The sequence below is a fragment of the Oncorhynchus mykiss genome, chromosome 5 (genome assembly GCF_013265735.2).
Source record: "Oncorhynchus mykiss isolate Arlee chromosome 5, USDA_OmykA_1.1, whole genome shotgun sequence".
NCBI classification, from domain to species: domain Eukaryota; kingdom Metazoa; phylum Chordata; class Actinopteri; order Salmoniformes; family Salmonidae; genus Oncorhynchus; species Oncorhynchus mykiss.
Window position 1 is genome coordinate 26,186,988 of NC_048569.1, and position 13,163 is coordinate 26,200,150.

Consider the following 13,163-nt stretch of genomic DNA (forward strand, 5'->3'; position numbering starts at 1 on the left):
ATTACACACGTGTTGTGGAGACACCACACAACTCTGTTGTATCACAAAAATATCATTTGTATCACAAACAACGTGGCGCCGGAAGAAATGGCAGCAGTTTTACGGGCGCCCAACCAATTGTGCTATGTGTTATTTTTTTCGCGTTATTTGTAAATTATTTTGTACATAATGTTTCTGCAACCGTATCTTACGGCAAAAAAGAGCTTCTGGATATCAGGACAGCGATCACTCACCTCAGATTAGTCAAATATTTTTTCTACAACAAAGACGACGCACAAGACATTCTCCAAACACCCGGCAGGGCCGACATCCACGTTATTTGCAAGAGGAAGCGACGCAGGTACAGAGGACAAAGAGCCGGATGCCTGGTCAGGACCCGAAAAAGGCGAGTGGGAAAGCTGCCGTTACCGTCAATACTACTCGCCAACGTGCAATCATTGGACATTAAACTAGATGAGGTACGAACACGAATATCCTACCAACGGGACATTAAAAACTGTAATATCCTATGTTTCACGGAATCGTGGCTGAATGACGACATGGATATTCAGCTAGTGGGATACACGCTGCACTGGCAAGATAGAACAGCACACGAGGGGGGGCGGTCTGTGCATATTTGTAAACAACAGCTGGTGCACGAAATCTAAGGAAGTCTCTCGATTTTGCTCACCTGAAGTAGAGTATATTGTGATAAATTGCAGGCAACACTACTTGCCTAGAGAGTTTTCGGCTATATTTTTCGTGGCTGTTTATTTACCACAACAGACAGAAGACCGCACTCAGTCAGCAGTATAAAGAAATAAGCAAACAGGAAACCACTCACCCAGAGGCGGCGCTCCTAGTGGCCGGAGACTTTAATGCAGGGAAACTTAAACCAGTTCTACCAAATTTCCATCAACATGTTAAATGTGCAACCAGAGGGGAAAAAAATTCTAGATCACCTGTCCTCCACACACAGAGACACGTACAAAGCTCTCCCTTGCTCTCCATTTGGTAAATCCGACCACAACTCTATCCTCCTGATTCCTGCTTACAAGCAAAAAGTAAAGCAGGAAGCACCAGTGACTCAGTCTATAAAAAAGTGGTCAGATGAAGCAGATGCTAAACTACAGGACTGTTTTGCTATCACAGACTGGAACATGTTCCGGGATTCTTAGAATGGCATTGAGGAGTACACCACATCAGTCACTGGCTTTATCAATAAGTGCATCAAGGACGTCGTCCCCACAGTGACTGTACGTACATACCAACCAGAAGCCATGGATTACAGGGAACATTCGCACTGAGCTAAAGGGTAGAGCTGCCGCTTTCAAGGTGCGGGAAGCTTACAAGAAATCCCGCTACGCCCTGCGACGAACCATCAAACAGGCAAAGCGTCAATACAGGGCTAAGATTGAATCACACTACACCGGCTCCGATGCTCGTCTTATGTGGCAGGGCTTGCAAACTATTACAGACAACAAAGGGAAGCACTGCGGCGAGCTGCCCAGTGACAAGAGCCTACCAGACGAGCTAAATCACTTCTATGCTCGCTTCGATGCAAGCAACAATGAGGCATGCATGAGAGCATCAGCTGTTCCAGGCGACTGTGTGATCAGGATCTCCGTAGCCGACGTGAGTAAGACCTTTAACGTCTCTAGGGTAGGGGGCAGCATTCAGAATTTTGGATGAAAAGTATGTCCAAATTAAACGGCCTGCTACTCGGGCCCAGAAGATATGATATGCATATAACTGGTACATTTGGATAGAAAATACTCTAACGTTTCCAAAACTGTTAAAATAGTGTCTGTGAGTATAACAAAACTGATTTGGCAGGCGAAAACCTGAGGAAAATCCATTCAGGAAGTTTTTTGTTGTTGTTGGTTTTGTAGTTTTCTATTCAATGCCATTACAGTATCCATTGGCTTAGGACTCAATTTGCAGTTCTTATGCCTTCCACTAGATGTCAACAGTTTTTAGAAATTGTTTCAGGCTTGTATTCTTATAAATGAGGGAGTAAGACGTGTCACAGTGCTTTTTTTCATGCGCAATCCCGAGAGAGTGCATTTCTTGTTTACCTTTTATATTGACGACATTATTGTCCTGTTTAAATATTATAGATCATTTAGGCTAAAAACAACCTGAGGATTGAATATAAACATCGTTTGACATGTTCCTATGAACTTTACGGATACAATTTGGATTTTTTTGTCTGCCTGTTTTGACTGCGTTTGAGCCTGTGGATTACTGAAGAAAATGCGCGAACAAAATTTTGGGGTTTTTGGATATAACGAGACTTTATCGAACAAAAGGAACATTTATTGAGTAAATGAATGTCTTCTGAGTGCAACCATATGAAGATCATCAAAGGTAAGGGATTCATTTTATCTCTATTTCTGAGTTTTGTAACGCTTCTGCTTGGCTGGTTACTGTTTGTAATAATTTGTTAACTGGGCTATGTTCTCAAATAGTCTTAAGGTATGCTTTCGCCGTAAAGCATTTTAAAAATCTGACACTGTGGTAGGATTCACAAGAAGTTAATCTTTAAACCTATGTAAAATATGTTTTGTTTTCTACATTTTTACAATGAGTATTCCTGTATTTGAATTTGGCGCTCTGCGATCTCACTGGATGTTGGCCAGATGGGACGCTAGCATCCCACATATCCTAGAGAGGTTAAACAGGTCAACATACACAAGGCTGCGGGGCCAGATGGATTACCAGGACGTGTGCTCTGGGCATGTGCTGACCAACTGGCAGGTGTCTTCACTGATATTTTCAACATGTCCCTGATTAAGTCTGTAATACCAACATGTTTCAAGCAGACCACCATAGTCCCTGTGGCCAAGAACACAAAGGCAACCTGTCTAAATGACTACAGAAGTGTAGCACTCACGTCTGTAGCCATGAAGTGCTTTGAAAGGTTGGTAATGGCTCACATCAACACCATTATCCCAGAAACCCTAGACTCACTTAATTTGCATACCGCCCAAACAGATCCACAGATGATGCAATCTCTATTGCACTCCCACACTGCCCTTTCCCACCTGGACAAAAGGAACACCTATGTGAGAATGCTATTCATTGACTACAGCTCAGCGTTCTACACCATAGTGCCCTCAAAGCTCATCACTAAGCCAAGGATCCTGAGACTGAACACCCTCTGCAACTGGATCCTGGACTTCCTGACGGGCCGCCCCCAGGTGGTGAGGGTAGGTAGCAACACATCTGCCACGCTGATCCTTAACACTGGAGCTCCCCAGGGGTGCATGCTCAGTCCCCTCCTGTACTCCCTGTTCACCCACGAATGCATGGCCAGGCACGACTCCAACACCATCATTAAGTTTGCAGACGACACAACAGTGGTAGGCCTGATCACAGACAAGGATGAGACAGCCTATAGGGAGGAAGTCAGAGACCTGGCCGGGTGGTGCCAGAATAACAACCTATCCCTCAACGTAATCAAGACTAAGGAGATTATTGCGGACTACAGGAAAAGGAGGACCGAGCACGGCCCCATTCTCCACGACGGGTCTGTAGTGGAGCAGGTTGAGAGCTTCAAGTTCCTTGGTATCCACATCAACAACAAACTAGAATGGTCCAAACACACCAAAACAGTCGTGAAGAGGACACAACAAAGCCTATTCCCCCTCAGGAAACTAAAAAGATTTGGCATGGGTCCTGAGATCCTCAAAAGGTTCTACAGCTGCAACATCGAGAGTATCCAGACTGGTTGCATCACTGCCTGGTACGGCAACTGCTCGGCCTCCGACCGCAAGGCACTACAGAGGGTAGTGCGTACGGCCCAGCACATCACTGGGGCTAAGCTGCCTGCCATCCAGGACCTCTATACCAGGCAGTGTCAGAGGAAGGCCCTAAAAATGGTCAAAGACCCCAGTCACCCCAGTCATGGACTGTTCTCCCTACTACCGCATGGCAAGCGGTACCAGAGTGCCAAGTCTAGGACAAAAAGGCTTCTCAACAGTTTTTACCCCCAAGCCATAAGACTCCTGAACAGATAATCAAATGGCTACCTGGACTAAAGAATGTGATGAGTCTTTAGTCCTTGTAATGGAAGCCAATTTATTAGACAGCCTTAGTACATTGGTACACATGAAGTATACTTTTGTTTGTGCTTCAACACTTGCAAATATAGAATCCCAATAAGTTAAACCGGTTTAGGACAGACTTATGTTTCATTTATTAATATTTCTTCCCTCTGACAAATAACTTGGATATAAATTAATTGAATAGACAGTGAAACCTTTACAACAGCAACTGATAATAAAAAAAATATATATAATTGTTGGCATAACAGAAAACGCATAGTGCTATCAATATACAACCTGTTTTGCCAGGCAATAGAGAGGAAAAATGGAGAAATAAAATGATAGAAATATCGGGGTTACATTTTCTTTTGCAAAGCCATTCACCATTGGAAGAGTTAAAATGCACCAGAAGATAAAACGGACAGACAAACAAAATATAGATATTAGTTCTTTTCCCTGTTGACCACTACAGCTACAGCTAAAACATCACAAACACGTGACTTCACATTGGCATTTTTTAAAGGAAATCTTTTACTACTGCACAGTCAGAAACATCACCAGTCAACAGTGGGACACTAAAACATCAACATATGGCATATACACAACACACTACTCAGTGAATGACCCGGTTAAACATTTTGATACTAACCAATGATAAGACTTACAATGTGACAGGATACAATACTGAAATACAAATCGGCCCTTTATGATTATTCTTTAAACATCTGCAAGCAATGGCCTTTTGACACTCAACCGTGAAATCTCTCCAGAGAAAAGGAAAAGGATGTGGTGAGTAAATAGTTCCAGTCTTATGGCTGGAGGAAGGATGCTTCTACCATTCTGTAGCTATTTACAGAGTCCCGTTTTTCTCTATCCTCAGACCTAGGGTCAGTTTGGCTGTTTGTTACTGTCTAACTCACAGAGAGCACTGAAGGATCTCTTGGGTGGCTTGTTCTCAGTATTGCCATACTAAAGGATATACAGTAACAGTCCACACAATGTTCAGGCATGCTATCAGGGATGGAAATTAAGCTAGCCTGCTAGCCTATGGCTAGTACTTTTCAGACCGGGCTAGTAGAAAATGTGCCCAACTAGTCCAACGGCTAGTGAAATGTTGTATTTTCAAATATCGCATGGCACAGATTTTGGACTAGTAAAAATTGCGGTCTTCTAGCCTGGCTGGTCAGTGCCCAAAATCCTTAGGTTCCATCCCTGTATGCTACTGATACAAATGTCTTGACCAGCTAGGATTCTCCCCCTAATAGGACAGGGATGAGTTATATTGCATGTTGAGTGATATGATCTTACTGCATTGACTTTCCTAGTGCCAACCAACTCAAGTAAGGCATCCCTCCTCCACCCACTACCAATAGAAATCACACCAATAAGATAAACTGAGGGAACAAACAGAGAGAACCTCTACGTTTTACACATTCTAGCAGGTTTCATAGCATACAATATTACATTTGGTACTTTCAGTTTCAAATTACCTTAGTTGATATTTAAACATTTTTTAAATAAGTTCTGTTATTTGCATCCATTGTAAAACATGAGAATACTTGCAACATGATTTTATTTCTGTTTCAACATATATTTTTTTCACCAATGCTATCATTGTTTTATATTCTTATTCTTCTCGTGCAAGATGAGATGTTTCCACAATTCATGAAGGATGACTGGGAGGATGACTGGGGGGTGTGTAGGGTAGAGGAAAGGAGATAGATAGATGGGGCTGGGTGGTTTTAGCTTGCTGGTTCCTCATCTGGTTTGTTCATGGTCTTGAGCTGTTCCAGGAGGGCGGTGGGGGTGAAGACGTGGGTTGATCCTAGAGAGGTGGACAGATACGCAGCAGAGGAAGCACACAGACAGAGCATTATATTAGAGCTGCCCAAACATAAGCCTGCTAGGAAAATGTGTTTTCAGCTCTTGCTCTGAATGCTTAGATGAAACCACTGTATTCTTGAGAAAAAAAATGTTGGAAATAAGATAAACATATACGTACAACCAAAAAACTTGAAATCATAGTTGATAGTCAGCATTTGGAGAATGTATTGGTTATCATTATTGGTTATCATACGATGTGTGGGCTATTCACACATTTTAGAGATTGAAAGAAGATTGGTGGGGTAATGGACTGCCTGCCAAAAACGCACATGCACAGACATCACAGAGCAGGCAGGATTCTGTGAGCTGCAAAGCACTGGTGGTAGAACCCTGTGACCACACCTATAGGAGAGTGCAGCCAACCAGCTGTAAGCTTGTGCATGTGACCTAAGAAGCTTTTATCACAGAGCATGCAAACATCAGCAATATGAAAAACCTGGTCAAAACACTGCAAAAAAAAGAAAAGCAGATTTCAGTCCAACCGTTCTCTGATTGGATGACATCAGGGAAGTAATTTTGCCTACGCTTGTGAATGAAAATGTGAAATTGAAAGCTAAACACAATAGCACCACCAAAATATGAATGAGCTGACTTTTTCATAGCTGAAGACACATTTCGGACACAGTATAACTCAGAAGGTATAGGATTGGAGTCAACCAAACATTTGTCCATCTAGTTTATCACTTTGTCACTAAGATGTTGAGTGTATCAATGGCTTACCCTCCATCTTGGACAAACCAAGGCCTTCATAAAGCAGACCGCTGGACCAAAGTTTTGATTTACTCCCCATACCTACTCAACAGTTTAATCAGTAGTATTGTTATTCTTCATCGGTTTGTTTCTAAAGGAAAGCTGCATGTTTCTGTCATATTGGCTCAACAAGGAAGACGCATAGGTTTACCTGTTGCTAGGTAGAATTCAATTAAAGTTCAGTAAATCTAATTGGCCCTGGCAGTTAGGCCTTTAGCTGTGGCATGATCGCCAATCAGGAGTGGTTTATCCCAGCATCAATAGACAGAGACAGGAGAGGAAGAGGCAAGTCCATCTTAAGTTGGGTCACCATGGGGATGCAGGCATCATGCGTGTAAGGGAGCGTGGGGTGGGGTGGGGTGGGGTGGGGTTGGGTTGGGGTGAGCACTAGTCACAGATCAACTTTGGACTGGCCTTGCCTGGTTCTCTCCTGTCTCTCAGCATCTGAAACACACAGCTTTGCAGGCCTCTGGCCAGAAACACTTTGATACATGTTGCTCCCCAACACTCACTACATATCCAAATACCAGATAACAGAAACAAACTGTTTTTTTGTAAATAAACAATGGTCATTTTGTTCTGGAAGTGTTGAATGTGGCAGTATGTGGTAAAGAGTCCATACTGCACGGTGATCGATACTAAGAAAACACCAAAACCATAAAACCAAAAGTTGTTTGAAAAGGATATAGCTTTAGCAGATAAGCAAGAACGAAATGGATGTCCTTTGCTAATGTGTTGAGGGAAACTCACTCAGGAGACAGCTTTAAAGGGACAGTGCGAGACTGGCAATTAAGACGTTTTTCTACTTACCCAGAGTCAGATGAACTTGTGGATACCGCTGGCGTACCTGTTGACTTTCAGTCGTTGTGCCAACACTAGTTAGCATTGGCTTGCGAAACTACCTCTAACTTCCTTCATACTGGACACAAAGACATACAAATTCTATCCACTAGTTCATTTGACTCTGGGGAAGTAGAAAGAAATGACTTCATTGTCAGAATCTCACACTATCCCTTTAACAAAGTGTGCAGGAAAATATCGTTGACAGTGTGGGGAAAATCTTACTTACTTAATTAAACAAAATCCCAAAATTAGGCAGTGATGTGGTAATTGATCATATTGGTGTTCGAAAAGTAGACCTATGATGTGCTTTTATATTCCTGTCTTTATGTCCCAAAACCCATATTGGTCTACTATTGGTTGACTATGCTGTATGGGCAACATGTGGTGTTGCTAGGGGGGAACTGGAGATAGCAGTAGGGACATACATTGGTGTTCTCTGCAGATGACTCGTGGGCCATGTAAGCATGCATGTGATGTCTGGTGGACTGAGAGAGCGTGAAGTGGAGGAGAGGGGGAGAAAGTTGGAAAAAAAAGAGAGAACGAAAAGAACGAGAATCCTTTCTTGAAATCCAACATCAACTCAAGGACCTATCCTGTAAGAAACCACTAAATCAAGTTGATTGTCTTGAAGGTGTTAATTATAAAAAATAATTAGATCGTAATAATAAAGTAGAAAAAGATGGATCTCGGGGGTAGATTAAATCTGCACCAAAAAAGGATTAATTCTGGGAAGTAGGGTATGAAACAGGCCGAGGGGGCCCTGAGGGCAGAGAGGGCGATTTAATCCACCCAGCTGAGATGATGTGGAGGTGGAGAGGGGCAGCAGGGATGAGGTCAGGACGCCTGTAGCAAGGCCAGCTCACACAGGCTTCACTACCTGAAGGCCCAACAAACAGATACTGCAACACATGCCCATTCTATCGGTCAGCAGCATGGCATGGCCAATCGCTATTGGCTGTGGGGGTCACCAATCACACTGTATCACACTGTATCACGCTGTGATTGGGTGTTGGCCTGCAGGAGGTGGAGCTTGAGGTAACTGGGAAATGCAGTGAGCCAGGGACCAGACAGCCATCCCTGAGGGTAGGGGGGCGGAGTTTAAACAGTACTGAGTGTAGTAAGAGGAGTACGGAGGGGAAAAAAGCCCTTGTGCTGTGGGGGTTCAGAAAGGGCTTCTTTGCGCGGCTGCCTTTACTTTGTCAGAGTGTGATTTCTCTCTCCCTCCCTCCCTCTCTCTGTCTGTCTCACTCGTCTGAGCCTGCGTCTGGCTCCTCAAAGGACACCCTAGTGGACTCTCGGAAGTCAGGGTGCTGCAGGTCCGTTAAGAATTTGATGGGGGTGATGGTGTGGGTGGAACCTGTGGAGGAACAGAGGGCGCTTCACGCTCATTTCTCATCACATGCCATGCCTCCCATGCCACTTTCTCTCTTCTGCCCCTTCCTTGCCATCTCCAAAAGAAGGGGTTAAACACACCACTGCACAGCACCACCCACATACTGTACATACACACACATACACACGCACACGCACACACACACACAAAACCCAGATGCACAGAAAAAGACAGGGTGTAGCTGCAATTCAAAGACAACAGTGTTTTTAGACAGAACAAGACTGAATCCAAAAGCAAAAGCATAGCACAGCAAAAACAACATAGGAGACACCCCCTCCCTTAGGACTGGCTGACTCGACAGACAACATTCAATGAACAGGGAACACATGTCACCCAAAAGGGGTTTAAACATATCACAGGTGGCATTCCAGGTAAGTGTTCATCAGAAACATAATGTTTTCCTCCATCTAAGTTTCTATATATAGCACTAAGTCTAGCACTAAGTCTAGCACTAAGTCTAGCACTAAGTCTAGCACTAAGTCTAGCACTAAGTCTAGCACTAAGTCTAGCACTAAGTCTAGCACTAAGTCTAGCACTTAAAAAAAGTGTTGATTGCTTCAATAGGCAAACTAGGGTCATGACATAAGCTTACGCTTAATTAACCTTTACTGACTGGGATTCATGGTGTGGGTGTATGGGAGTCGGAAAGCGAATTGAGGTCAACTATGTTGGTGTGTGGATGAGTCAAAATGTTCATGAAGTACGGTCGAGTGCGGTAGACGCTCAAAAGAGAGAAAGATTATCCGGGTGACTTCTCTGCTTCGTTCTTCTTTATTCACTTGTGGTCAACACAGTGGGAACAGAATACAGTTACATTGGCACTGATGATGGCAGACACATGTGTATTCATGTTCTGCTGTGCTGACCACAATGAATGGGGACAAAACAGAAGTAGTTAATGTACGAGAGTCAGTCAGTTAGTGAAGGACGCCCATTTCACAATCTACGTCCTAGCCCCCATCCCTAAAGCACCTTGTGTAGATCTTGAAAAGAAGTGTGTAGATATCAGCCATTCCACCTAGCCTATCAGAGGGCATTGTGGACATATTACCATATTGTGGCTACCTATCCAGACTTTTCAGACCTACAAGTACCCAGAGGGGGGGGCTATGTGTCCATTTGAAATGAATCTGCGTTCTTCCATAAATGAAAGGAATCCGTGTGTTAATGTACCACTAATGTCACACTCCCTACGGAGGAGTCCCTCGTATCCCCCCTCGGCCTGCGCCCAGTGGCGCCCCCCGGTGTCAGACTCACCAATGATAGCCTCCCACTTCCCGTTGGCCTGCGTGACCTCGTAGGCAGAGCGCATCTCGCTGAAGGACGCGCCTCCGATGATGAAGACCATGACGCGCGGCCCGGTGCGGTACTCGCCTGGGGTCTTATTCTTGTGCCAGTGGCCATAACGGGCACTGCCAGGGAGGGAGAAGCACAATCACAAGGGTGGAACATCACAGTCTTACTATTTCAACACTGCTGTACTGGGTTAGGAATGAGTCTATCTAACTAGGAAGATAGGTGGAGAGACCTGGCTAATCTGACCCACCTGTATTTGTTCCAGGGTCTGTCTCCAACTGAGTCAATAACACACACCGCCACCTTCCAGGCCGAATACATTGCAGACATATGCCAGATCTCACAACGCAGACATATGCCAGATCTCATTTAGGAGACACTCTTATCCTGAGTGACTTACAGTTTGTGCATTCATTTTAAAATAGCTAGGGGGGAGTCATGCGCAAGTGTTATAATGTATCAGCAAACCACACAGTCTAACGTCTGTAATGTAGTCCGTCTGGATTGCAACCAGTGTGTGTGAGCGTGTTTGGCTGTGGGAGGTGTTTCACCCCACCTCGCACATGGATGTGAAATGTGCTCATGTAACTGAGCCTGCCTTTGGATTCCCAGAGCTTCTTTCCCAATAAGTCAATAACATTGGAGGGGGAAATGACTGGTGGATGTGGCTCACATTTTCAGCAGCACAGATCTGATCAATGCGCACACAATGAAGGTCAAGAGGGGAGAGGGATATGCAGGATGCAGGGGTCAATGTGTCAGCACCCTCTCATCATTCCCCAGTGCCCACAACACCATCAATCCTCTCTCCCTGTGGTAGTAGTGTGAGGGTCAGATACCTTGGCTGTGTCCCAAATGGCACCTTATTCCTTATTTTGTGCATTACGTTTGAACAGAACCCTCTGTTGCAGTACTGTTTGTTTCATTAAATGCCCTCTTCTCCGTAACAGAATATTTGTTTAGTTTCACTGCTCTTAGTCCCGCCCTTTTTCTCTTCTACAGCCAATCAGAGTATTGATCTCCTCTCCCACTCGGAGCTCAAATTACTATTAATCTACGACCCTCCATTCTTTGTAATCTCAATAGTGCTACTATACTGCAATACATTCCAGTGATTATACTGCAATACATTCCAGTGACTATACTGCAATACATTCCAGTGACTATAGTGCAACACATTCCAGTGACTATACTGCAATACATTCCAGTGACTATACTGCAATACATTCCAGTGACTATAGTGCAATACATTCCAGTGACTATAGTGCAATACATTCCAGTGACTATAGTGCAATACATTCCAGTGACTATAGTGCAATACATTCCAGTGACTATAGTGCAATACATTCCAGTGACTATAGTCCAATACATTCCAGTGACTATAGTGCAATACATTCCAGTGACTATAGTGCAATACATTCCAGTGACTATACTGCAATACATTCCAGTGACTATAGTGCAATACATTCCAGTGACTATACTGCAATACATTCCAGTGACTATACTGCAATACATTCCAGTGACTATAGTGCAATACATTCCAGTGACTATACTGCAATACATTCCAGTGACTATAGTGCAATACATTCCAGTGACTATAGTGCAATACATTCCAGTGACTATAGTGCAATACATTCCAGTGACTATAGTGCAATACATTCCAGTGACTATACTGCAATACATTCCAGTGACTATACTGCAATACATTCCAGTGACTATACTGCAATACATTCCAGTGACTATAGTGCAATACATTCCAGTGACTATAGTGCAATACATTCCAGTGACTATACTGCAATACATTCCAGTGACTATACTGCAATACATTCCAGTGACTATACTGCAATACATTCCAGTGACTATACTGCAATACATTCCAACTCCCAGTACCACAACTGTGGTAAGCTTGGTAGTGTGCATGATAACTATCTTCTATAAAACTGAGCTTACCAACAATGCAGTTGGCTAGAGAATGATGCTCTTTTCCCTGCCAATGTCTGCTCTGCTTACATAAAGCACTATACAAATAACATGTTGTGTGTGTGTGTGTGTGTGTGTGTGTGTGTGTGTGTGTGTGTGTGTGTGTGTGTGTGTGTGTGTGTGTGTGTGTGTGTGTGTGTGTGTGTGTGTGTGTGTGTGTGTGTGTGTACCTGACTGCAGTGCTGCTGAAGGAGGCAGAGGAGCGGGTAGAGATGTAGGGGTAGTGCTTGGTGTCCAGCTTATCTTCAATAACATCCTATAGGGATGACAAGGAGAGAGGCAGAGCAAGAGAACGGTTAGAAAATACACACTAAAGACAAGCTGGGATGCCCCCCCCCCCCCCCCCCCCCACACACACACACACACACACACACACAGACTATGTGAATGTCCAGTAACTGACCTCCATGATGTCCTTGACCAGTGGTGTCCAGCGAGACAGCTGATAGGTCTGCGCACTCACACGTTCCTTCCTGTCCAGCTTCTTTCCTCTGCGAAGGGTGGACTAGAGGAGGGAGGAGGAACATGGGGTGAAAAGAACAAATGGATAGAGAGAAAGAGAGAGAGAAAGAGAGAGAGAAAGAGAGACAGAAAGAGAGACAGAGAGAGAGAGAGAGAAAGAGACAGAGAGAGAGACAGGGAGAGAGACAGAAAGAGAGAGAGAGAAAGAGAGAGAAAGAGAGAGAGAGAGAGAGAGAAAGAGTATGGGCAGGGGTGAGAGATGGTATGTAGTAGGTGTTGAAAAGGTGTTGATTGCAGCTCCAGGAGGGATGGAAGAGGAGGCTGGATAGACAGAAGGTGGAAGTGCTGACTCACATCTGTGATGATGGGCACACCCAGGTGGGCCATGTTGGTGATGATCTCACTGTCCTCAGGTGGGATCTGAGCATGCTGGATGAGCTTGTTCAGGTTCTCCTCCGTGATGCCTACCCCACAACACACCACAGGTTGTTAAGCTCTTATAGGTTACCATTAAACCATCATTTATA

General features: G+C 44.2%; 1 protein-coding gene across 2 annotated transcripts in view; it reads right to left on the reverse strand.

The window, feature by feature from the left end:
• Positions 1–4,042: 4,042 nt before the first annotated feature.
• The window catches only part of LOC110523504 (syntaxin-binding protein 1), a 40,804-nt gene continuing 31,683 nt past the window's right edge, over positions 4,043–13,163 (reverse strand). The window contains exons 15-20 of one of the 2 annotated variants that reach the window (XM_036977142.1): positions 12,991–13,100; positions 12,578–12,679; positions 12,345–12,430; positions 10,156–10,310; positions 8,701–8,862; positions 4,043–5,853 (exon numbers count right to left, since the gene is read on the reverse strand). In XM_036977142.1, the coding sequence (XP_036833037.1) occupies positions 8,750–8,862; positions 10,156–10,310; positions 12,345–12,430; positions 12,578–12,679; positions 12,991–13,100 (566 nt within the window). In that variant the 3' untranslated portion in view covers positions 4,043–5,853; positions 8,701–8,749. The remainder of the gene's footprint in view (positions 5,854–8,700; positions 8,863–10,155; positions 10,311–12,344; positions 12,431–12,577; positions 12,680–12,990; positions 13,101–13,163) is intronic. The other variant, XM_036977143.1, reaches the window with a different exon arrangement.